The sequence below is a fragment of the Dermacentor variabilis genome, chromosome 6, assembly GCF_050947875.1.
Source record: "Dermacentor variabilis isolate Ectoservices chromosome 6, ASM5094787v1, whole genome shotgun sequence".
Taxonomy (NCBI): Eukaryota; Metazoa; Arthropoda; class Arachnida; order Ixodida; family Ixodidae; genus Dermacentor; species Dermacentor variabilis.
In genome coordinates, this window is record NC_134573.1 from 196,043,292 (window position 1) to 196,070,184 (window position 26,893).

A 26,893-nucleotide genomic window follows, 5' to 3' on the forward strand; every position below is an offset into this window, starting at 1 on the left:
GCCGCAGTAGGACCTCGCAGAGTCACGCCGCACAACGTTTATAAATATGTAACCGCCGATACCGTATGCTGGGACCATGCGGTATATAGAACAAAGATATATGTAATCCAGCCCCTATCACTGCTTAGGACGCTCGCGCAGTTCGTAAACAGTCCCTTTGCTGGACAAGCTTAATTCTGACTGTAAGGTATGCTGCTATTACTTGCCAAAGCTATTTTATTCAGGGGCGGAAACCTCATCCATCGAACCAAGTAGTCGCGCAATGTAACCTGCAGCGAACAGTTTGAACGCTTGTCAAAGTATAACAGCACAACTCCTATCGTAGCAGAACGGTACCCACGCTGTTACGATCGTCGCGTATGTTTCATGACTCCTAAACCGCAGCTTAGGAATAGAGGATAATACTGCAATAAGGTCACATTAGTGACTGGAACATTCAGAAATACACAATTGATCTCCGAGGCTGAGTGTAGGCTTAAATATGCACGCGCACGTCGCGCTGCGTGTTCCGTCCACCTCAATGCCAGCAGAAATTCCGTCCATGACGCCTTAAACCACTTCAGCACGTCTCACAGAACTGTTTACCACGTAGAAAACGCGCCTCATTCTAAACAGACCGCACGACCGCGAGAACAAACGCCAGAACCTACCGCCGAGCGTATACCTGCCATGCAAGAAACCGCTTTCACCCAAGCCAGTATGGTGCTGCTCATAGGCGGCGCCACTGCGTTCACAATATGGCGGCGCCTACGAAAAAACGGTCTATAAAAGCAGTCTTCTCGTGGTCGAGATCGTCCACGGCAATCTGCCAGTAGCCGGAGCGAAGGCCAATAGAGCAGAAATAGTGAGCACCGTGGAGGCAGTCAAGGGCGTCATCAATCCGAGGTAGGGGATACACGTCTTTTTTGGTAACCCTGTTAAGGTGCCGATAATCCATGCAAGAGCGCCATGATCCATCCTTCTTTTTTACCAGTACAACAGGTGATGCCCATGGACTACATGACGGTTCAATAATGTTCTTGGCAAGCATTTTGCAAACTTCGGCGTGAATAACTTGACGCTCAGCCTGTGATACTCGATACAGGGGGCGATGAATTGGAGACGCATTGCCGGTATTAATGCGATGTTTAACAGCTGTAGTTTGGGCCAAAGGACGATCGTTAAAGTAAAAAATATCGTGGTAGGAAAACAGAACGCGGTAGAGCTCACGAGCATGCTCGGACGGCATGTTGGGCGCAATCATTTTCTGTAAGCCGGCGATGGTACAAGTTGCCGATTGTGATGGTAGAGCAGGATCGGCTGAATTGTCATCTACTGCAATAGATGCTACTGAGTTGTCCTCGAATGAGCAAAGCTGGGCCCGGGACATCCTGCATGGCAGCATTTGTGTCGTCAAGCCAAAATTGACCACTGGCAGACAGACACAATTCACCGTAATAGATAAAACTGTATGAGGTACTGTGATCCCGTGTGTAAGGAGGTCGTCTTGCATAGGAGCTGCGATGTAGTGACCTTCGGGGACTGGTGGGGATGACACGACGTCAACGTAAGTCAGTGCCGAAGGTGGCAAGCGAACGAAGTCGACGGAACTGAGGCGACTGGGCTGTGGTTCAGCGGGATCCAGAACAGGCAGGTCGAGGCGGAGAGTATGGCGGAACAATCGATGAGAGCAGAATGTGCGGAGAGGAAGTCTACGCCGAGGATGATGTCGTGGGGACAAGGGGCGATGACTGTGAATAGCACGATAGTGGAGCGATCGGCGAAGGAGACGCGGGCAGGACACATACCAATTACAGTGGCTGTTCCACCATCGGCGACACGGACAACAGGAGTCGTGGCAGGCATGATTATTTTACTCAGCCGGTTACGTAGGTCAGCGCTCATTACCGACAAATTCGCCGCAGTGTCTATGAGAGCAGATACAGAAACATCGTCGACTTGCACGTCAAGAAGGTTCAGATGAGTGGGCAACGTCAGTGGAGGATTTGGCGGCGTAGGGAGCAATGCAGCGTCGCCTCGAGGCACTGCATCGCCTAGTTTTCCGGCTGGGAGCGGCGTCCGAAGGGAGTTGGCGAATAGGAGCGGCGGGGCTGGGAGGAGCGAGATTGGCGTCATTGGGGCGAAGGCGAACAAGAATAGGGGCGGTTCAGTGCAGGAGAATCTGTGGCGGCATTATCGGAGCGGGCAGCATAGGGGCAAGGAAGGCCACCTGGGGGGGGCGAGAGTAGGCAGTATATGCAGACTGGTTCGGGGAACTCCAGCGACTGCGACAGTGCCGAGAAATGTGCCCGATTCGATGGCAGTGAAAACAAATGGGCTTGTCGTCAGCAGTGCGCCATTCAGACGGGTTGCGGAAACGTGGTGGGTAAGAAGATGCGGGACGGGGCGGAATCGAAGAAGCTGGGTGGGTATCAGGGCTATGGGCCGAGCAGATGGTGTGAAGACCCATGTTTGCGAACTCCTGGCGGACAACTGCCTGGATCAGGGAAACCGTGACTGCAGGTGCGTTGGAGGGGCTGGAGTCGAAGGCAGCCGGATAGGCGGCCTCGATCTCACGCAGGACGATTCTGGTAACATCGCCAGTGTCGTTGGGACGCGGAGCGTCGGCACAGGAAGATGTCGCTGGCGTGTTGGGCAGACAGGCAAACTGCTGGTCGATACGTCGGCTTTTAGCGAGTTCCAGGCAGCGGCACTCTTCTATAACTGCATCTACCGTCGCCACGTTGTTGAAAACGAGCAAGTTGAAGGCATCACCGGCAATACCTTTGTCGATGTGGGAAACCTTATCTGACTCAGTCATGTGTGTGTCAACTTTGCGGCACAGAGCCAAGACGTCCTGAATGCACGTGACGTGGGGCTCTGTTGACGTCTGCACACGGCCGGAAACTGCCTTCTGCATGGCAAGTTGGTGACCATAGGGGCTGCCGAACAAGTCTTGGAGCTTTTGCTTAAGCGAATCCCAACTGGTGAGCTCATCTTACTGCGTCCGAAACCAACCTCGAGGTGTGCCACCGAGGTAAAAGACTACGTCGGCGAGCATGATAGTAGGATCCCACCGGTTATTGTGGCTGACGTGTTTGTACAGGCTGATCCAGTCCTCGACGTCTTCCCCATCTTTGGCTGAGAATACGCCAGGATCACGGGGAGCGGGGAGAGTGATGTAGGTCATCGAAATGGCAGCAGGTGTCGACGCCGGCGGAGTTAAGTTGTCGTTGCTGGGAGCCATGAAGGAAGACTCGACGTACCGTCCACTGCGAAGCTCCATGGCGAGGTACAGGGAACGTCCACCTCCACCAGATATGTTATGTAGGAAGACGCCAACGAAAAGCTATATACAAGTATATTTACAAGGCAATACGCTGCACTTGGCCAAGAGGCAACAGCCCGCGCTAGCCTCTAATCATCACCGTCGTCTTCACCCTGCTCGCCTCTTTGTCATCGCAAATATTGTTCCGTAGCAATATATATACAGGCTGAGTCGGAGTAGTTAAGATGGCTGACAACCAACAATACGCAGCAGCCAGCGTATCTGATCTTCTTCTTCCTCTCTCTTTTTTCATCTTTCCGTAACAATATGAATTAGGAAACAATAAGGGGCCTAAAACTGATCTTTGAGGCTCACCGAATATGACTTGTCGGCTTCTGGAAACTAAGTGATCTATTTTAACTGAGGGAATTTGGTTCGTGACAAATTGTTTGATCCATTGCGTTGTGCTGCATCAAGCTGAGGTTACCTATATATTTGTAGGTGATTGTGAGACATGCGATCGGAGGCTTTCGAAAGGTCAGTAAATATTGCATCAATGGAAATAGACTTATGAAGTGCAAGGTGGATATCCATGATGGGCTCGAACAGTTGGGTCTGGCATGATTGGTGACGTTGAAAGCAGTGTTGATTTTCAAGAACCAAGTTATCTTGATTCATTTGGGTCATTATTTGTGTGTATTATGTGCTCTAACAGTTTACAACATATAGACGTGAGCAAGATGGGCCTGTAATTATTAGAATTATTGCGATCACCTGATTTAATTATATGAATTACAATGGCAGACTTCCAATCATCTGGCACACATCCAGTATCTAAGGACTCCTGAAAAATATAATGATAGGGTAAAGGCAGATTTAGGGCAAGTTAACCCTTTAACTGGCAAGGTAAGAAAGACTTGGCCGAGAATATTTTTATTGCTCTATTTCTTCTTTATATTGCTCAAATACACACCACATGAAATATTGAAAAGTTCCTCTAAAAACTAAGCGAGATACAGGTAAAAAATATTGTTGACCAGCTAATTGAAGGTCAATGTACGGTCAAAAACTGGTGTTTGGTGCTCACTTTAACAAGGTCAATGTGTGTTTTTTAGATACACCTCTATGGGGATAAAAAATAACAGCTTGTTTAAACAAAGGAAAAAAAATGGCATTGTCGAGGATACGACCATCACGTGCACTATGAAGAGAATGACGAAGTCTTCCAGTTTTGTCATCAAAACATCTGCTGCTGCTCATGATTGACATTTTTGTGAATGCCACTGTTCAGCGGGCGTATAAACAAATGTAAATTGAAAGGCACAGACTATTATTTAGATTTGTCTCGTTTTTGCAGATGTTTTTGTTAGGTCAACAATATTGTTAAGCTGCCAGTTAAAAGGTTAACATTAAAAGTTTGGCACTGATACCATCATGGCCAGGACTAGTCTTCAAGGGCAACCTTTCGGTGGTGCGCTTAACATCATTTTGAAAAGTAACAATAGACATCAGAGTAATAGCTTGTGAGTCATTGTCAAGTGGAAGCTTGCATGTGAATACATGTACCTCAGAGAAGTGGTAGCTAAACTGTTCCGCGCACTCATATACTGGTAGTGCACTACCATTGATTGTTGTCAGGGCCAGTGAAGCTTGATGATCCTTCAAATTAATTGTGCACCAGTACTTTTGTGGGTCAGTCTTTAACAAGGCAGGAAGTGTATAGTTGAAATACTTGTCTTTAGCTTCGCTAACAGCAGTCTCGGCAATTTTAGAGGCCTCTTTGTACTTCCCCCACACTGCTGGGGAATCAAACTTTAGAGGCTTTCCTACAGGCTCTCTGCTTGAGCTGCTTCTTTACGTTGTAGGTAAACCATGGGTCATTAATTCTTGAAGAGACTGTCAATTTAGGTATGTACGAAGCTTCTATTGCTTCACGCTTGTAACAAAACATTGTCCAATTTTCATTAGTTGTGCGATTACAAAAGCTATTGGGAAAGCCTGTTGCAAAAATAGACATCAGATGAGTTATTCAACCTTTGATAGTTTGTAAAGATAAAGTCAAGAATATGTTCACCATGCGTGGGTTCAAGAAATATCTGTGTTGAGTTGAGTAGGTGAATTGAGCAAAATAAATAAAAGAATTGTGATCGGTTATTTATGCTGCTGGCAGATGATGTAAACCAATCAATAGAGGGGAAGGTGAAGTCCCCGCACAGGATGATAATTGCGTTACGAAACGCGTCATACAGTATTTGATCAATGGACTTGTTAAAAATAAAATTAATTTCGTCAGTGCAGGCCGGCAGATGATAATATTGATGTGAAATAAGTTTGCACGTGTTGACACGGGACCCTTAAGGCGAGAACGACGAAGTTCGTGGTTGCGCGCGGGCTCTACGAGGACCAGCCATTGCTAAAGGCAGACATTTTTTGCCAATCTGTATTTTGCCAAACTGTTTTAGTTGTAATAGCTGGGTGACATTTCTGGTGGACGTGTGAGGTACGGTCGATGTTAAGATCTCCGGAGCATACCCCAGACCTAAGCCCGGCGAGTAGTTCAGCCGAGCTTACCCCTGTGCACGTACGTGCCAGCCGATGTCTCCAGGGACTCCAGCCACAGCATGGTCTGCTACCCAAACGAACTAAAATGACGAACCAACCACCTCCTGCCACTCCTGCAGCATCGCACATTGTCGTCAATCACATCCAGACGCCGAATCTGTTCCACGGAAGTGCTTCAGAGGACGCCGACGACTGGCTTGACCATTTTGACCGGGTTGCCAACCTCAATGACTGGAACCATGAGCGTAAGCTACGCTACGTGTACTTCGCTCTTGAGGATTCCGTGAAAACATGGTTTGAGAACCACGAGGCGACACTGACGTCATGGGAAGAATTTCGTAGGCAGTTCCTCAATGCTTTCGCCAGGGCGGACAGGAAGGAGAGGGCGGAGTTAGCGTTGGAGGCAAGAATTCAAGGCCCGAATGAGCGAGTGACGGCGTACGTAGAAGACATGAATCGGCTTTTCAGACGTGCAGACCCTTCTATGACTGAAACAAAGAAGGTGCGCCATCTCATGCGCGGCTTCAAAGAGGAAATCTTTGCTGGCCTCATTCGAAATCCGCCAACGACACTTGCAGAGTTCCATGACAAAGCCACTAATATGGAAAAGGCCCTTCAACAGCGGGCCAGGCAAAACAACCGCGACGCTGTGATTTCAAGGGAGCTCTCTACCTTCGGTAACGACGTTGGCACCTTGTGAGAACTCATCAGGGCTGTCGTCAAGGAGGAACTGCAGAGGATGCAGACGACCACTGCCCCTGTGCACGCCGAGGTCCGACAGGCCGTTCCTGGACAGTACGAGGCACCACAGCAGGGATCGCACGGCGAAATGAGTTACGCTGAAGCAGTACGCCGTCCGCCACCCTCAAGTGCGTGCAGCATGGTACACCCCACTCAACGGATGGACGAAAGCTTCAGGCCGCCTCGCAGCCCACCGCACATCGCCGAAGCAAAGACTAGGAAGAGCGACGTCTGGCGCACCACAGACAACAAGCCCCTTTGTTTTCATTGTGGCGAAGCCGGACACATCTACAGAATGTGTCCTTATCGTCATGTGGGGCTCCGTGGATTCTCGCCGAGTGCAACTCGTCACGACCTGGTGAGTGGCCGCCGGAAATAGAGAGTTTCGTCGCAAATCGTCGCAATGTTGATCAGCGATGGCAGGAGCCCCGTTCATCATCTTCTGCTCGTTACAGGTCACAATCACCAAGCCAAGCCTTTACTCGCGGCGCTCTGAGACGCCGCTCGCCTAGCCCGGCGGGTCGGGAAAACTGAGTTCAGCGACCTCCGGAGGTGAGGCCGCTGATGACGACTGTACGCAATATCCTCCACTACGACGACAACGACGAAAACAGAACGACGCAGACGTACAGACGGAGTCGAACACCTTACGAGAGGTAGTAACGTCGAACATTCCCGTCACCATAGACGACGAAGAAATAACGGCGTTAATCGACACTGGAGCGGACACCTCAGTTATGAGCATGGACCTTGCCTGCAAGCTGAAGAAAGTTTCTACCGAGTGGACTGGGTCGCAGATTCGAACTGCAGGAGGCCATCTGCTAACCCCGGTAGGAAGATGCACAGTGCGAGTGAGCATTCGTAGGTTTACATACCTCGGATGTTTCGTTATCCTCCCAAGCTGTTCGAGGGACCTAATTCTGGGAATGGACTTTCTGCAGGCTAATGGAGCTGTGATTAACTTACAAAAGTCGCGGGTAACGTTTTTGACGGCGCAGGCCTTAGCAGGGAGCAGCACTGACGAGACGTGTGTCAACGCCTTGAGGATTGTTGAGAACATGACGGTGCCGCCAAGGAGCAACGTATTGACCCTCGTCACCTGCGACGCATTTGATGGCTATGAGGGTATTGCCGAGGCAAATATCCCGCTGCTGTTTGAAAGACACTTCTGCATCGCCCGGGGCCTTGTTTGAATACAGCATAAGTGCTCACAAGTTTTGTTGACAAACTTCAGCCATGAGTATCAGCACGTCCCTCAAGGTACAGCTGTGGCATTCCTGAACGACATTGCTGACTTCTCCGATATCGGCATGTTACAAGTGACTTCACCGGATGCAACAACTCACGCCAACCTGAATACCCGCGTCCACATTAATGCTGACTTAGCAGATGTACAGAAGGATCAGCTGCTGGGCCTGCTGACAGAATTCTCCGGCTGTTTTTCCACGGAATCCAAAGTCCAGCGCACTTTCGTTACGCAAAACCGGATCGTTACAGAGGAGTCGGCGCGGCCTGTTCGTCAGCATCCGTATCGCGTGTCACCTATGGAGCGAGAGGCGATTAAGCGTCAAGTTCAAGAAATGCTAAATGATGACGTCATCCAGCCGTCGACAAGTCCGTGGGCATCGTCTGTCGTAGTAGTAAAAAAAGAAAGACAACACACTCCGCTTCTGCATTGACTACAGACGGCTTAACCGAGTCACCAAACGCGACGTTTATACCCTGCCACGGATCGATGACGCTTTGGACCGTCTGCGTCATGCTCAGTTCTTTACTTCGTTAGACCTAAAGTCAGGCTACTGGCAAATCGAAGTGGACGTGCGTGAGCATGAAAAAAACCGCCTTCGTGACTCCCGATGGGCTGTACGAAATTAAAGTGCTGCCTTTCGGTCTCTGTTCCACTCCTGCTACGTTCCAACGAATGACGGACACTGTACTCGTTGGACTAAAGTGGCAGACATGTCTGGTGTACCTAGACGACGTTTTTGTGTTTTCCAGCACGTTCGATGAACATCTCGCCCGGCTACGAAATGTCCTTACTGCAATACGCAAGGCCAACCTCACCATCAAGCCTGAAAAATGTTACTTTGGCTTCCAGGAACTCAAGTTTCTAGGCCACGGGGTCAGCTCCCAAGGAGTACGACCAGACCCAGAAAAACTCGCTGCCATTACCGAGCTTCCTCGTCCTAAAGGCAAAAAGGCTGTTCAGCGGTTCCTGGGCCTCTGCGCTTACTATGCGTTTCGATGAAGGCTTCTCAAGGATTGCTGAACCGCTCACGAGACTGACGCGACAAGATGTGCCATTTGCGTGGACGGAAGACCAAGAGCAGGCCTTCACCGAATTACGTAAACGCCTTCAATCCGCTCCAGTGCTGGTGCATTTTGATGACACCGCGGCAACTGAAATACACACCGACGCCAGCAACGTAGGACTCGGGGCCAGTCTGGTTCAATGGCAAGATGGCGCAGAACATGTAATTGTGTATGCGAGTCGTAGTCTGACAAAAGCAGAAGCTAATTATTCAACGAGCGAAAAAGAATGCTTAGCAGTTGTGTGGGCCATCAGCAAGTTCCGACCCTACTTATACGGCCGGCCATTTCGAGCAATCAGTGATCACCACTCGCTCTGCTGGCTTGCCAATCTACGAGACCCGTCAGGTCGCCTCGCTCGTTGGAGCCTCCGCCTCCGGAATACGACATAACTGTTGTCTACAGATCCGGCCATAAGCATAGCGACGCTGACTGCTTGTCACGTTCTCCTATTCCCTTGACATCCTCCGACTTGGAGCTAGATTTGCCGTTTCTTGGTGTCGTCGACGTGGTGCGCATAGCTGACTGTCAACGTGCAGACTCTGAGCTGCTTCCAGTCATTCGATATCTCGAGGGAGCTGACGTCCCACGCCCACTTTCACGAGGATTGATGTCGTACTGCATGCGAAACAATGTCCTGTACAAGAAAAGTTTCAAGAACAGCCAGGAAACGTTCCTTCTCGTCGTTCCGACAGCACTGCGCGAGGAAGTTTTACAGGCGTGTCACGACGATCCCTGTGCCGGCCACTTAGGCTTCGCGAGGACATTAGCGCGCATACGGCAAAAATACTACTGGCCACACCTATTTTCGTCGGTTCAGCGCTATGTGCGAACATGCCGTGACTGTCAGAGGCGTAAAGTTCCACCCGTCAAGCCTGCCGGCCTCCTTGAGCCGTTGGATCCGCCTCCGGCGCCGTTCCAGCAAGTGGGAATGGACCTTCTTGGGCCGTTCCCCACGTCCTCCTTGCAAAATAAGTGGATAATCGTGGCAACTGACTATTTAACTCGCTATGCGGAGACGAAAGCTGTGCCACGGGGAACTGCTGCTGAAGTCGCCAGCTTCTTCGTCCACAACATCGTGCTTCGCCACGGTGCACCCCCTGTACTCATTACTGACCGCGGTGCAGCGTTTACAGTGGAGTTATTGCAACAAGTCGTCACACTGACGCACACCGACCAACGAAAGACCACAGCCTATCATCCCCAAACTAACGGCTTAACAGAGCACCTAAACAGAACATTAGCCGACATGCTCTCCATGTACATTGATGTGGAACACAAAACATGGGATGAAATTTTGCCATATGTCACGTTTGCTTACAATACCGCTGTGCAGGAGACCACCGAGTTTACACCATTCGAGCTTGTTTACGGACTTCGCGTTACAACCCCCTTAGACGCCATGCTCCCGGTAGACCACGGAACCACAAAGAATGACACCACTGAAGATTTCGTCGAGAAAGCCGAGGAAGCTCGCCAGCTTGCTCAGAATCGCATCCGCACCCAGCAGAATACCGACGCCTACTGTTACAACCGGACCCGATGGAATGTCCAGTACTTACCAGGCGACCGCGTGTGGGTGTGGACACCTATCCAACACCGTGGGCTCTCAGAGAAATTGTTGCGCCGCTACTTCGGCCCCTACGAAGTAGTACGCCGCCTCAGTGATGTGAACTATGAGGTGGTGCCTCAAAGCTCTGATCCTGGTTCGAACTGACGCCATCCCCGTGCTGAAGTCGTCCACGTAGTACGGATGAAGCCGTACTACGCACGCTAGGGCTAAGCAACCCTCACAAACCGCTTCAGCATTGTGTACATTCCTGTGTGTTTTTTCTTTTTTTAAGTCTTGTCATGTTGGCACTCTTGCCCATAGTGCGCGCCCGCTGCCCTTGAAGCGACCGGGCCGGTCGCTTTTGAGAGGGGAGCAATGACGTAAAATAAGTTTGCACGTGTTGACACGGGACCCTTAAGGCGAGAACGACGAAGTTCGTGGTTGCGCGCGGGCTCTCCGAGGACCAGCCATCATTAAAGGCAGACGTTTTTTGCCAATCTGTATTTTGCCAAACTGTTTTAGTTGTAATAGCTGGGTGACAATATGCAGCAAGTACTATACCATTCACTTTAGCTGACTTTCTATTCTTTTCACTATCATCACTCCTCCGCGTCGTGAGTCAACTTGGTCCTTGCGAAAAGTGACAAATGTTCACTATCTGTGATTTTGCTGGAAAGCTGTCTCTCTGTATCTATGATGATATCCGATGAGCATATGTGGACAATTGTTTTTAAGGCATCAGATTTCGGGAATATGCTTCAAAACTTCGCCATAAGCAAAGAAATTGTGCCTTGCTTTGCAGATTTCTTTTATCAGATCTGTCCATCTGTCGACCACAACAGATCGACCACAACAGCTTTCAGGACGCACAAACAATCTGACATTGTTAGCACATTGTGGTGCTACAAAAATTGCGATAGCAAGGCGGTGATCAAGGTGGCTATCTACAATAGGAGCACACATGACACTATGTTCAAAGTAATTTTTCCGAATGTACCTATTGGGAGCAGACATATTGCAAGTGCACTGTTTGCTTTTGCTGTTCTTCTGTGACTTGTTTGTTGTAAGTGGGGTAGTTGCCAGTAGCAGTGCCCTGCCTGTTATTTAGTTTGCCCTCAAAGTATATGCATACTTTAGTTTATTTATTTATTTATTTATTACAGAACCCACAATGCCAGTGTGGCATTACAGTTGGGGGGGAGGGGAGGTTGAAATAGCATATACAACAAACAGTACAAGTCATTCCATAATAAATACAAAATAATTTATGGCACAACATACACATCCTGAGAATGCAACTTCAGTCATTAACAAAATATGTTACAACAATGAAGAAAAAGAAAGATACATCATTAGACAGCATTAATCCTGAGAGCACAACTTCAGTCATCGGAAGAACATGTTATAACAAGAAAGAAAAAAATGCATCGTTAGATAGAATTGTTACAGAGTCGTGCAGTAACCTGTTTCAGTTCGAAATCGTCCTAGGGAAAAAAGGCATTCTTAGCATTTCGGTTTTGCATTTTATTTCTCTTGCCTTATTCACATGATCTAGACGTAAAGATACGTAATTGGGCTTAAATACGTACTTATCGCATTCAATACCAGTCCTAGAAAGAACTTTAACCTGAGTGATTTTCTTCTTTCCTCTAATAGTTCCCAGCCAAGATTCTCTTTTGCACGTGATACGCTGAAATGCCTAGAGTAATTACGGAGCACAAAACGAGCTGCTAAATTTTGCACTCTTTCTAACTTTTGTATATCAACCTTTAGCCAAGGGTCCCATACAGTGCAAGCATAATCGAGGACAGATCTAACATTCGTAATATACAGGAGTTGCTTAGTTTCCGAAAGAAAATTGTTGTAGCTTCAACGGGGCAGCCGGCCGGAGGATCTATGGCATGAGGCCTAAGTGGCCAGGGCACGCAGCGTCGCAAGAAAGAGCTGGACTGCTTCTGTCGGGGACCAGACAAAGAATGGATTTTTATTTCTGCAAGGGGAAACAGAAGGCAACTTACAGCGTTTGGCGCTGAGTGGCGCCCTGACGTAAACGACCCAAAACTGAAACCAGAAGCCAACACAGGATGCCACAAAAATGTTTTGCATTTCATCTCAAGAAACCTAGTACCCTACACACCTTGGCTGAAACATATTCAATATGACGGTGCCATGACAGATTGGAGGTAAAAAAAAACACCAAGATATTTGAACTCGGATACAGATGACAGCTGTTGAGTGCTCATTTTGTACTTAAATTGGTGAGGAGTATGTTTTCTTGTAAAAGACAGGTGAACAGTTTTCTGCAAATTTATACGCATGCCCCACCTTTTGCACTAATCCGTAGCCGTGTTCAGATCCTCTTGTAAGGCAAAACAATCATTTTCATTATGAATAACTCTATATAAGATACAATCATCTACGAATAAACGTTCAGGAGATGAAATATCAACACATATGTCATTCATGTAAATTAAAAATAGGAGAGGGCCCAGGACGGATCCCTGTGGTACTCCTGATGTTACCTCAATGTCATCTGAGTGTTGGCTGTTTAAAACTACTTTCTGGTGCCTTGAGCTTAAATATTCCTTAATCTAAGCAATAACTGACGTGTTTAAATGATACCATGATAACTTCTCTACCAATAAATCGTGGGGAACAATATCAAAAGCTTTCTTAAAATTGAGAAAAACGGAATCAATAGAGCAGCCGTTATCTAATGCACTTGCTATATCATGTGTTAGTTCTGTTAGCTGGGTAACGCAGGAAAAACCCATACGAAATCCGTGTTGCCGAGGATTTAGCAGTCAGTATCCGTTTAAGTGGTTTATAATGCTAGTAAAAAGGGTATGTACAAACACTTTGTAAACAATACATGTCAAAGAAATGGGTCTATGATTGAATACACTGCTACGGGGTCCCAACTTGTGCGCAGGGTCAGCATTTGCAGTTTTCCAATCATCAGGTAAGGCACTTTCTTGCAATGCCTTATCAAAAATAACGCGAAGATATTTTGAGACTGAGTGAGCACACGATGATAGTAATGCAACAGGTAAGCCATCAGGACCACAAGCCTTACCAACATCCAGCTGCTTTAGTATCACTTCAATTCCTCTCTGATCAATTATAACGTCTTCCACGTGTTCACCACCCATTTTGCCAAAATTCGTATTGATTTTGCTGCTGTTTCCACGTGCAGAGAACACCAAAGCAAAGAATGAGTTGAATCATTTTGCTTTGCCCAGATTTTTGTGAACAAGGGTGCCAGCATCGTCTAAGGGCGGAATTGATAAGTCGTCCTTTCTATTCATTTTGATAAGCTTCCAGAATACTTTAGGCTGGTTTTTAATTCATGAGGGGAAAGAGCCGAAAAATTTTTTCTTAGCCTGTTTCACTGCAGTTTTCATTTCTTTTGTAAGTTGATGCAATTTAACTTTTCTTGTGGCCGACCGGTTCATTTTGTAGCTAGCGTAAGCATACTGGCTTCATTTGGCGATTTTGTGTACTTCCTTCGTATACTCTTGCCACGCTGTGACGTCATCAACCATGATGGAATGTATCGTTCCCGCAATTCAAAGATTTTGCTTTAAATATGCGCCACAGTTCATGCACATCATTAGATTTTGATAAGGTTTCAAAAACATCGTAATATGCGTCTAGTGCTCGACATATGTCAAGTTTACGGGCTTTTTTGTAAGCATATGTGCATTGCTGGCCGCAATTAACAAATTTAGCATATGTGAGGTTCATGTTACAAATGACAGCATTATGATCCCCTATTCCAGGTACTATCGTTGTAGAGTGCACTACCGTAAGAAGGTTAGTGAACGGCAAATCTAATATATTATTTCCTCGAGTGGGTTCTAGCACCAGTTGAGATAATGCGAAAGAGTGTCATATCCTTATCATTCCTTTACTTGACACATTTCCTAAGTTACCTGTAATGCTTGGTCGGCAGCAATAAATTTCAGGTAAGTTAAAGTCACTGCCCATGAATAAGATATCAGCGTCTATTGTCTCCATGGTATCAGACAGGTCACTCAGCACTTTAACCGGGCTTCCAGGTGGGCGATAAAATGAACACATTGCAAGAGATTTCCCATTCTGCAACCTAAGTTGAACCCATATTGACTCATTTTGGCCAACATCAACTTCAAGCTTCCGGTAGTCTACTGTCTCATGAATTAAAATAAAGAACGCCTCCTCCACGACGACCGCGATCCTTCCTATAACCGACTCATGCATGTACATTAGAGAGCTACTGTGCCTATTGCCACCCAGCTTTGTTGTATTTTATTTTTCTCTCTTTTTGTGCTGCACTTATGGTAACCTTCCAGCTGTTGAAATTGGCTGCAGCCACAATGTTGGAAGAGGAGGTCCTCAGCTGGGGCATGGTCACACCACCACACCCATCCTTTTACTAGCTGCTGGGAATGGGTCCAAGCAATGTCTACATACATTCTGTAATGCAACAAAGAACAATAAAGATTCAACTCAAATTCAATTCAGTCACACCTGAGGCCAATCACTGGAGGTTGGCATGTGCCTCTCAGGGTGGTTCTATGACATATATGCTTGAGAGCAACTGTGGAGTAATGACTGAACTATGACTGCATTGGCGGGATGTGTTAATAGCTGTGCTTACTCATTTTGTGGTAATTCTTGCCAGATCCAAAAGGGTGTACACGTGTGCACAAATTTGTATTAACAGGTAATTTGTGGCCGAAAAAAAAAAAATAAAGAAGATTGTCCCAATTGCTGGTGTTCCGGGTGTGCTTACAGGCTAATGTGCCTGGTGCCAGCTGGGTAAGGTGTGTAAAGTGGGATAGGTAGCTCATCCACACTCCATGACCCACACGAAAGGGTGTCACAGCTAGTTTATTAGGTCGCTCCCAAGGTACAGAGAGCACTAGCACTTAAGTGTAAGAGTGAGATGCAACGAAGGATTATGGCACTGGAGTGACAGTCCCAGTGCATGGGTGAAAGCTCCCAAGAAGCTTGCTCAGCCACACGTAACCATAGTGAGCCTCATGTGGCTATGGGAACTAGTGAGCTATAGTGAGAGGGGCATAGTTAATAGTCAAGTGCGCTGAAGGTAAATCTTCTGGGCAAAAGCATCTGCACTTCTCAAATTTTAAAGGAGGCTGAGGGGGCATATGGCACTGTTCATACATGTGGTACGCTGTATAATGTGAGCTGTACGTGCGAGCTGCAGGTTGGACTGGGACCACAGGCCCAAATGAGTGTGCAAGTGTGCGTGAAAGAAAACAGCAAAAGGGAAAACTATGTATGTTCCGCTTGTTAGCCCTGTGCACTGCATGTACCAATTATGTTTAAAATTTGGCTGGCGTATTATTGAGAGCTCCATGCGTTAGCTATCGTATGTGTTTACTCATTAATTTCAAAGGGTAGCTCAGGCCACTTTAACATTTATCGTTCGTGGTAACAAGCTGATGAATTTTTTAAACATTTTTTATTGTACTACTTTATGCACTGCTAGGCTAAACTAAGAATAGATGTAATGCCCCCTATGTTGTGTTTTTTCCCAGCCCTCAGTGACGTCTTACTATTTCCGTCCTCAGATGCTTTCACTTTGTCACCTCTCACTGATAACCATCTAAGGCCATATTCTATTTTATCATATTTCGTGAATTTTAAATTTTGTTTGACCTAACTAGTCGCAGCTTCATGTTAATGCACTTGAACAGTGTGTGCTGTGAAAATAATGCTGTTGGGGGAGGAGAGTATGCCCAAACACATTTGTGCTAGGTGCTTCTGCTGGATTAACTACTAATACCAACTGAGGATTTAATACTTGGATGCTCTATGGTTTGGTTACACCATATCATTTTTTTACAACAGGTGCCAGAGCAGTGGTCAATGCTTCTCCATGAAAAAGAGCTGCACAAGAACAATCTCAAGAAAAAACTGGGACAACTTTTCTACCTGCAAAACCTTGCAAAGGTATGATAGATCTATAGATATGGTGGACTATAGTGTCTTAGGGACAAAGCCATGGTTATTGCAGGTTCATCTTAAGCGACACAACTTTGTGTTTTGTCTGCACCATCTTCTAAGACTGTGCTCTCTGTAGCTTCGGGCCTGCTTTTGTGGTGCATTTCCATGCTCGCTGAGAGGGAGAGAGGTTGTATAAAGGGCAGGCACCACTGCGCTGCTTCACTCATCACTTTTCACCTTTTTCTTTCTCTCTCTTTCTCTGGATGCTTATAGAGCATGATACTGGGTGATGTGCATGTGAAGCAGCTGGCACCATCTTGTGGCGTGCTGTGTCAACTCAATTAACTCAACAAAAATTATTCATTTAGAACGTAGAATTGAACGCCATCGTAAGGAAGGAAGCGACAAGGCATTTACATCAAATTTAGCGCTTCATTTAGACTTAAGATTGCAAGGATCGAGGGAGTACTATTTCACTGTTAAGCTTGGTCGCATTGTGACGGAAAATTCCACCAAATTTTGGCAATTTCTGTCTCACAAAAACTCTAACAAAGTAAATAACGAAGTAAATCCAATTTCTTTACCAGACTGTCTGCTTATGGATAAAAAAGAAGTAGCTGACACATTCAACACATTTTTTTCAAAGTGCCGAAATACCTCACGTGCCGAAGTATCCAATGATAATGAAAATACTAACAGCATTGGCTGTTAATAGTAATGGCATTGCTGAACTTTTGATGTTCTTTTGATGGCATTGCTGAACTTCTATTTTGCTTAGACACTCAAAGGTCGCCTGGGCTGGACAATATTCTAAATACGTTCCTAAAAAGATACTGTGACCAAGTGGCTCGCCTATTAGTAATAACGTTTCAGAAGTACATTGGTTCTGCTTCGCTACCTGATGATTGGCGTGCCACAGAAGTCATCCTTGTTATTAAGGTGGGTTCTTCATTTCAAATCGATAATTATCGTCCTATATCCCTCATTTCTAGTTCCTGTAAAATGCTTGTGCATATATTAGTAAAATGAAATAACAACCTTTTAATGCAAGAAAACATTCTAACTGGCACGCAATATGGTTTTTGGCATAAATACTTGACAACAATTTAGTTAATTACAACAGTTAATGAATTCTCTAAGGTTCTTGACAGAGGTGGCTAGATCGATTTAATACTGCAGGCGAACCCGACTATTTCGAACCTGTTTACATCAAATTATTCTTTATATCTAACAATTTCTGAACACGATATAGTTACAATGACCATATATAGCAAAAGTTATGCCTACATCAAACAAAAATAGCAGCGACTCCCTATATATAGAACGTCAAGTGGCGGAAAAGTGCCCCCAGAAGTTAGCTTTCCCTCGCAGTGGCAGGGGAGGCCGGTGGCACGGCTTCATCAAACCGCTCTTCCTACCGCGACCGCGCTGCGTCGAGCGAGCCGTCGACATCCCCCTGCAAAAAATGATCCTGGCCTACCCGCAGCGGTTGCTCAGACAGCTAATCAGAGACTCTTGTGCCCTTGCCGTGCAAGATGGCGCAAGTGTGAGTTCTCTCTCTGCTTTTTGAGTTCATTGTGGTTGTGCCTTGTGGGCCTTCTCCCGCAATGCTGCCGTGATGAAGCGGCAGAATTTGCCTTTCGCCGTGAAGCTCGAAATCGTAAAGCGGGTCGAACGCGGTGAGAAGTCAGATGCACCGCAGCGTGCAAGATTCCGAGGGGCACTCTCAGCACGATCTTGAAGAATAAGGGAAGATTAGGGCTAAAGCGATTATGTTCAAACAGTGTTTTGAATGTAATTCATGTTTTATTGAATGAAGGTTCACATAAAAAAAAAAAAACACGACCCTGTGTTTGTAGTGCCCGACGCGTACGCACGGCCATGTACAAGTGGTTCATCCAAATCTTCAGACGTGCTGGCTTCCACGTGCCTGGTGATGACTGTACATTCTGATGAGTGCGGCGAAGCCATTGCTAGTGTTGCCGAAGTTTGGAGCGAGCTGTCAGAATTTCCGGAAGCCGTTGACGAATCAACGGTCGACGGGTTTGTGAGTGCAGATGATGGTGTCGCGACCATGGGAGAGCCCGAAAACGAAGACTGCTCACATCATTCCAAGCACAAGTGAAAGTGGGCACAATGAGGAAAGCAACGACGGTCCTTTGCTTCCATCCTCCGAGGTGATTGGTGCACTCGCACTAGTCCGGTGCTTCTGCACAAACGTGGAAGGTTGCAGCCTCAGCTGCTCCGACTCCTTAGAGAATGTGGAGAAGTGCGGGCATCATGGGCAGTGAAATTACCCAAGCAGAAGAAAATACAGGACTGTTTCATGTTAAACTTAGCTAGTTTTATCAATAAAGTGATTTTATAAAGGGTATGGGCTTTTATGACATCCAATTCTTTAGCAGGCTTATGTCGAATTACGCTCTATAACGAACCGATATGTGTTTTTTGCGAGTTCGATGTGGCTGCGTTTTACTGTATTCCATTTTTCCAAAGCATTTGACAGTATAGTACACTCAAAGTTAATAACAAAAATGAAAGGAGCCGGTTTGCCACGTCAAATAACAAATTGGGTTACCACTTAACTGTCCAACCGCAAAGAGTATGTTGATGTCGACGGATACTGTTTGCGGTTTTTAGATGTATGCTCTGGTGTTCTGCAGGGGTCTGTTTTAGGACCACACCTATTTAATATGTACAGTGTAGATGTGGTGGAATTGTCTGTATTTTTTAATTATTCATTGATAATTGCATCATTTTTACACCTGTCAATGCTGTCGGTGACCAAATTGCTCTATATAACACTTTGAATAACCCGCCTGATTGCTGGGATAAATGAGAAATGATAATTAACTACACAAGAAGTGAGCCAATGTGTATTACCAATAAGATCAACAAACTTTGTTTTGTCTGCCACATAAATAACAACCCTATTGAAGACATACAGAGATGCAAATATTTAGGTCTAACATTAATGTCCAATCTTAACTGAACGGGCCCATACAGACAACATATGCTCTAGAGCCCGAAAAGAATTAGGCCAATGGTAGCTGCGCTTTAGCCCGTGGGACTTGAATGCACTGTTCTGGCCAATCAGCGTGTCACATTTCAATGCGGGGAAATGCCGACCACACCTTGATCATGCTACTGACACCATTTTGCAAGGTTGCAAACGAGAGAGGAAGAATTCATGTACAAAACAACATCAAGATGGCGGCAACCGGCCATGTGTGCCGGGAATGGCACGTACGCAAATTTCAGTTTTATTTTGGCGTTTCTGCAAGATTTGGAAGCCACAGTGGCCTCAAAAATGTTGTTTTTTTAGTACTTTGCAGTCGAATTAGGTGCTGATAATTACAGATTAGGTAGTTTACGAGATATACAATCGAAAATATGGTTTTTCAAAAATCATATCTTAAGCAATGTTTTGGTTTTCAAGGTCCCCCCTTAAACCATAATTTAGATGGCTCTTCTCCTTCACTAAGGTTGATGACTTATAAAACACTTATTAGACCATCTTTGGAATATGGCAGTGCTGTTTGAGTCCCTCCTACTTGGAGAAATGCAGAAAAACTAGAAAAAATACAAACGTTAGCTGTCCTTTACGTCTAAAATGGTTCAAACGACTTGACTCATTCTCGGTCAAGCTACAGTTGGCCGATCTAGAACTGCTTCGATCTAGATGGCAGGACGACTTTGCCTTGCCATCTGCTAGCTGCCTGGTTAGCTCAGATGGTAGAGCAGCTGCCCTGGAAAGGTGGTGGTCCCGGGTTCAAGTACGGACGAATTACCAGGATGAATACCAGGACGTATTCGTCCTGGTACCAGGAGTACCAGGACGAATTTTTCTTTAACTGCGAGGCTTTTCTCTCGAGGAACCCATATGGGTTTCCTTTGTAGCAGTTTCTACGATTAGGTGGATGTCTCATTTTCCCTTTATTAATCACTTCCCTCCACCTTGCGGGTTTCCGCAGAAATATTACGTCAAATGCTAACTGCCTTGGAAGGTCTGTAGTAGATCATGACGTACGTTATGGCATGAGGCTTCATATCGTTTTTATAGCAAGCTTTAGCTTAGCGATGCAAGCAGAAAGTATTGTTTTCTCATTGAACACGGTGAGTTGTCAGTTTATTAGCTCACAAGAAATTTAGGAGCAACAGCAAACAGCACTCGTTCCAGCTTTGCAGCGTTCGACCTGCGCACAGCACCACTAGTTTGCTTTCCACTGTGCAGACACCTAAATTCTAAAACAGATTAATTTCATTTCTGAGTCATGCATTTACATAAATACAAGTGTCTGTCAGAAAGAAAACCTACGCTAAATTTTGAAAACCTGTTGGAAGAAACTCTACCTGGTCCGATAGGTTGTCATTCACTTCTCGCGTTTGACTAGGGTTCAAGAATTTCTACAGGTGGTGGGTGTCTGCTGTGTTCGCAAGCCCAAGCGAACACAGCACTGCATTGCTTGCTGCAAGCATGAAGAAGCACCAGTCATCAGACGCAGATGACCTTATTACTGCGATTCGCTGATGATATTGCCTTGCTTAGTAACTCAGGGGATCAATTGCAATGCATGCTCACTGACCTGGAGAGGCAAAGCAGAAGGGTGGGTCCAAAAATTAATCTGCATAAAACTAAAGTCATGTTTAACAGTCTTGGAAGAAAACAGCAGTTTATGATAGGTAGCGAGGCACTGGAAGTGGTAAGGGAATACATCTACTTAGGGCAGGTAGTGACCGCGGATCCGGATCATAAGACTGAAATCATCACACATATCAGCTAACCTTAAAAAAAAAAAAGTTTTGGCCCCGACTCATTAACAGAACTCTCATTTGCTTTTATCCCAGAACACAATGGCCACGTAATGTTACAGTTTTTTGACTCAGTGCAGCATATCTGTATTTAGCTTCTAAAACTAAGACAGACGTTACCGCCTATATATTGTGAGATGCTTTATGTGATATACTACGACATGAGTGGCAGTGCGGAGTTACCTATGAAGGTCGAAAACCATTGAATATCCTACCTGTACCAGTGGATCAATGTCGCAAACAAGTGCTTGCACATCTTGAAGTCCCGCTATGCACAAACACCTCCCATTTTTAAACCTCAGGCACGCTTGAAAGGCTTTTCATCTTCCAAAAGAAGTCTGATGTGGCTCACTGGGCAGGCCAGACGTTGGCATGCACAGTGCAATGATTTCCGTGGTTTCATTGCTAATAACCTTGAGACCGATCAAAATAAGGTAATCGGCAGCAATGACCCTTTCGGCTTCGACGAAACACCTAGACTCAACACCACAAATGAGAAATGTATGAGCGTAGCACCAAGTGAAAGAGCCACCATGAACCTGGATGTCGTAGCCATGTTTGTTTATTTTGACAGTCTTGCCAGCACAAGTAACAGATTCTGGGGTTGCCTATAGACTTACTACCTAGTTATTAGATAAAAATAATGTTATTAAAATTGGATGATTAGGAGAGTAACTACACCTCTCGGAAAATTGCTGATGGCCAAAAGGAGTTATCTAAAAAATGTGGGAAAAAGCAGTCGTCATGTGAAAAAAGCATTTTATTCCCCTGAGTCAAGCAAATTAGGTAGGACAGCAAGCGTTCATGGCAGGAAAGCAAGCCAGAAAAGATGCTCTTTTAAATGAAACCAATATGGCGTGGCTCTGGTAAGCGATATTGGAATGGTGAACGTCCAAACGAGTCATTTTCAGCACTTTCATGGGCAAAACTGAACATTTCTTATGATAAAAACAGTGTTTTCTTCCTCAGCGATGCATCATTTTAAACTAATTTTCTTTTTCTTGTTTTTTTTCAGCAGGTGTGACTTGATATGTAGATTAGAAATATAATAGCAATGAAACATTGATTTTTTAGTAACATTTTTGTCTCCCACATGTCCCGCCTTAAAACAGGTAATGCTATAAGTGGATTCGACTGTAGTTATTGGTCCTCTCTGCTTTTTTTCTTTTTTGTGCAACCCAATTATAACAATTATTGGTTGTAACAATGGGATTCTCTTGGCACTTGAATATTGTTATAAGTTGGTTCAATTGTAGTACTAAATGCAGTTTGCATTAGCCGCTTGTGATGAAGTTCTTTCAAAGAATTGATCACTACTAAGGCACAGCCTCAGTCCATGAAGCGATGAAGTCATTTATTACCCTACAACAAGCCATTCATTTAACAAAATACAGCACAGAAAACGAAATGCCACAAACTAATCAAACACACCAAAAGAAGTCTACAAAGAAAAAAGTCAGAAAGGGTCTACAGTTTCATGGTCTGCACTGCAGTTGCGAGGTGAACTGGAGGCAGCGATGGAGGAGGTGCTTGAGTTGAGCAGGAGTGGCAAAGCTACAAACTGTCAAAGTAAATTCCTGTGCGCCCCCAGGCGAACACCAGGGATCCAATGATGCAGCACGTAGTTTGGTTGTGACTTTGGGAACATGGGCACGGTTAGACACGGTCTTGGCATGGTAGAGGTCTCGGCACCAGACACCAAGTCCAATGGCTTCATCTCTGCTCCTGGTGCATGGGCTTCATTTCTCCCACGTTGATCATCACCTTCCTGCGTGCGATCAGGAGAATGCAGTGACCATGCCTCTGGCAGGTCGCCCTGGTCCAGTCGGAGGCACGAAGCACGGGCCTGACACGCGACGACTTCATTCCTGTGCCTGCAGTACTGGTGAACTCCTTCCTCCACGGTATGGTGACTTGTTCTTCACCATTGGGCCGAATTCTTCTTTTCTTTTCGCCTTTGGCACTCCTGGGCAGGCCACTCATTAGCTAAACGCTGGAGGTTTTGAATTCATGCCCCTTGCCACCTTTGTTGTCGTCATCTTCTAGTTATTTCTTTCATGCACACGTGCAACTGCAGTGTCTCGCTATCATCTTCGCATGGCTGACCCACTCCAATCGTGGCACTCTCGTGCTTGACACATCATATCCCTTAACTGCCAATGACAAGACAATTTGCCATGACAACGAGTGCCATCTGGTGCCAATGATAAGTTAACTCGTTGTAAGTTTTTGGCAATTATTGCATATGTGTATGTGTTCAGTTTCTTGTAATTTTGACAAGAAAATATACACAATAACTATTGCCAATTTTTTTCGCACTGCTAAACTTTTTTGCTGAATATTTCGTGGCAGGTAAGGGGTTAAGGATGACACTAGTATTCTGTAAGCAATCTGGATTGGCAAGTGAGAAAAAGGAGGCTGCTGCTTGTTTTGGGATACCCAGAGCTCATGATTGATCTTGAAGTCAAAAGAAGCTATTCTCTACTTAAGGAAGGCTAGAAAAGGCTTGAGGCACAAAATCAAATAAGAACTAAGAAGAGACACTTACAACTGCACATCCTTGACTTGCTGAAGAAAAGGACAAATTCCCAGCAAAAACAATTGAAAAATTGAAACTAACAGATGCTTCTACCGTAAATTGAAGTATTTTTGATGACTGCAATGCTCCTCCAACAAGTTTTGGATGTGAGTAGCCGACCAATCTTTCCGAGGTGCTTGCACTTACTCGTGCACAGAACCATGTGGGTGTTGTGTGATAAAACCCACTTATAAGACTTCTGTTGAATGAATGCATAACGGTGACCCAAATTTCTGATGTCGTACCAGATCCTGCTCAATTTTTTGGACATGATGTGTGCGCAATGTTGCTAAACAAGATGTTGTGGCCATGAACAAAGTAGCTGTAGTTTAGGTTGTTGCCTCACTTAATTGCAATCTTAAAGTGAAGATTTTTTGGGGTGTCAGACAGGCTTTGATGCTACGTTGATCAGTTTCTGTGGAGAGCGGTTTGGTTCAATGAACGCAACATTTGGTGTCAAGGTACTTTGGGTGGTACCAAAGGTTATGTTGGCCAGCCACAGGGAATGTGAAAGCTTCGCTTACACCGGTCACCACAATGCGTTGGAGCTGCATATTTTATTTGTTCTCCTTGTGCCATACGGCTTCTTTGAAGACAACTTCATCGATGTAGCATCAAACCGTACAAGTGGTTGCCAGCTCTGAAGTTCAATGAAATTTTTTTTTGTTGCTGAAATTCTTCTTTTTTTTGTGTGTGTCTGATCATACAAGCATATTTTATGGCACCTTTAAAAAAATAATTAATAAATAAAAGTTAATAAAAATATTTAAAAATAGGCTGGCGGTGACTGTCTGTACCTTGCACGAAAGGTCGAATTTCACTGGCAACATTTTCATATAGTGAAAAAAATGGCTGATTTTACTGACTTCATTAGCGAAGTTTAACTGGAGTGCAAACAGAGGTGGCCCAGGCTGACAGACGTTGTACGTCAGCACAAACGTGAGCTTCAATGCCAACACACTCATTTCACACTATTGTCTTCCTTTTATCGCCTTCATTTCTTCGTCGTCATTCCGCTGTCTTCACTCTATCGTTACTGTGTTGTTAGCCATCAGGCCGCTGTCATCATTCGTTTGTTGTCATGCCATCATAATCGTGCCACTGTCATTCCATTATTATCAAGCAGTTGTCATTCTGTCGTCTACAGTCACCATGTTGTCATCATCATAACATTGTCATCATGCCATTGTGGTCATTCTATGATCATTGTGCAGCCGGCATCGTACTGTTGTCATTATGTCTTTGTCATTTCATCATCATCATACAGTTGTTGTGCTGCTGTCACACCATTGTCGTCATTACTTTCTCTTCATTCCATCATCATCATGTTCAAGCACTGCAAGTTTATGTTATGTGAGGCATTTCCCTGTGAAAATGTGTCAAATGTGGTTGTGTCCTCTGTAGTTGCAAATAGTCACTAAACAAGAACTGCAATCTTCGTAAACAGCAATGAGAGCCTCACTTAAACCATTTCCCAGGGCGCATGGGATCCACAAATATTTTTCTTTGCAATTTGTTCACTGTGCATATTCATGCTATGTATGTACTAATGTTCATTGACTCAAACAATTGCGTTGATATCAACAGCACAGTTGAGTGAGTGAGATTTGTTGACAGAGACGAGGAAAGCCTGCTGATTGCTCTAACATGTGCATGACACCTGAACATCAATCAGCAGGGTGACAAAGAAAGGAGAAGGGCTGGAAACATGGCGACAGTTGTTTCCCAAGTGTGTACAATGCTTGAGGAAAAGCTGTAGAGAAGTAGTCAATTCAAATTAAAGAATGTAATATTTTTCTTTTCAGTTTTGTTTTGGTGTGAAAGTAATGTAATGTTCCAGTTTAGGTCTGGTTTGAGCCAAGATCATGGTTTTTTTCCTAATTTCAGATTAGCTTGAGCTTGAAATTCTGTATCCCATGCACTGACGGCTTTCAAAACTTGCACCTGTGCTTGTCTCCTTGCTGCCACAGGCTGGCAGCCACAGGGTGGGTGAGTGCAACCCTGAGCCGTGCCCCATTTGCCGGAATCCACTGGGCACCCGTTGGAGTGTGATGCAGTGTGGCCACAACTTCTGCCTGGACTGCATCAAGATGGTGTGCAGCACTCCATCCTCCATGCGCAGTGGCAGCCTGTTGTGTGCCGTCTGCAGAAGCAGCTGCGCTCATGGGGATGTCTTCTATGTCCAGACCACTCCGCCATCGGCCCCACAGTCCAGGTTTTCCCTCAAGGTGTGTGCCTCATCTTGTCTGGCCACTGTGACCCTGCATGGTGGGAGACAGTTTTCGGCACACACTTGATGTTGAGAGAAGCAGAAGGGAGAAGAAAAACAAATGCCAATAGCTAACTGGAAGTCACATGATTCAACACCCACATGACGTCTGAAGGCGTGGGTGGTTTAAAATAAGACTTTAAAATAAAGGAACGCACAAAATGGATTGCCCTTAGCATGGAGAGGCAAAACAGGTGGCAAGGGCAGCCGTTACTGTAGATGCAGCGGGTTATATCAGTGCTGTGCTTACATGGCACCATGATTGCACCTCAATAACTTCGTCAGTGCTATTGCAAAGTAAAGAGCAGGAAAGGTCTGCCCGGAGCGAGTTCGTTGCAGTGCATCCATCTCTATAGCTTCAAAACGAGGATATTTATTTAAGCTTATAATGGAAAAATGAGTTTACAACGGCACATATATTGCTTTTGTGCCTTTAATTCATGGAATACATCGTGAACTGTTCTGACGTCTTACTTATTCCGTCAGCAAAAGCTCATTGTATGTCATGGAATTAGCACACAAAGTCTATGGCAATGTTGTTGCAAGCTTCCCAATTAATAGCCTGCTGTTAACAGCGCAAAATGTAGACAAGAGACGAGACAAGAAGACAAAAAAAAAAAACAGATCTTGTGGTGTCTTCTTGTCTCGTCTCTTGTCTACATTTTGCGCTGTTAACAGCAGGATGGAAAACCAACAAGCCCAAGCTGCTATTCTAGCCAATTAACAGTGTGCAGAGGTCTCTCAAGGAAGCTTAAGAGGCATGTGCACTTAACTTTGTATAACTTTATACTAACATACCAGTGGCCAGGAGTATAAAATCAACACAGAATAGCCTTTGACTGTAGGAGCAATGACTCGTCATACGGG

The 26,893-nt window shown here is 45.4% G+C and overlaps 2 protein-coding genes across 9 annotated transcripts in view; one reads left to right on the top strand and one right to left on the bottom strand.

Annotated features, from left to right (window-relative positions):
• LOC142586040 (E3 ubiquitin-protein ligase SHPRH) overlaps positions 1-26,893 on the top strand; it is a 444,374-nt gene that overhangs the window by 224,658 nt on the left and 192,823 nt on the right. For all 7 annotated transcript variants that reach the window (XM_075697266.1, XM_075697267.1, XM_075697264.1 and 4 more), the window contains 2 exons: positions 16,272-16,373; positions 25,728-25,985. In XM_075697266.1, coding sequence (XP_075553381.1) covers positions 16,272-16,373; positions 25,728-25,985 — 360 coding nt within the window. The remainder of the gene's footprint in view (positions 1-16,271; positions 16,374-25,727; positions 25,986-26,893) is intronic.
• LOC142586043 (uncharacterized) overlaps positions 25,882-26,893 on the bottom strand; it is a 95,147-nt gene continuing 94,135 nt past the window's right edge. Inside the window, exon 6 of one of the 2 annotated variants that reach the window (XR_012829192.1) lies at positions 25,882-26,018. Coding sequence is in view for 1 of the 2 variants with exons in the window: in XM_075697274.1 (XP_075553389.1) it covers positions 25,981-26,018 (38 nt within the window). In the remaining variant the exon portion in view is untranslated. The remainder of the gene's footprint in view (positions 26,019-26,893) is intronic. The other variant, XM_075697274.1, reaches the window with a different exon arrangement.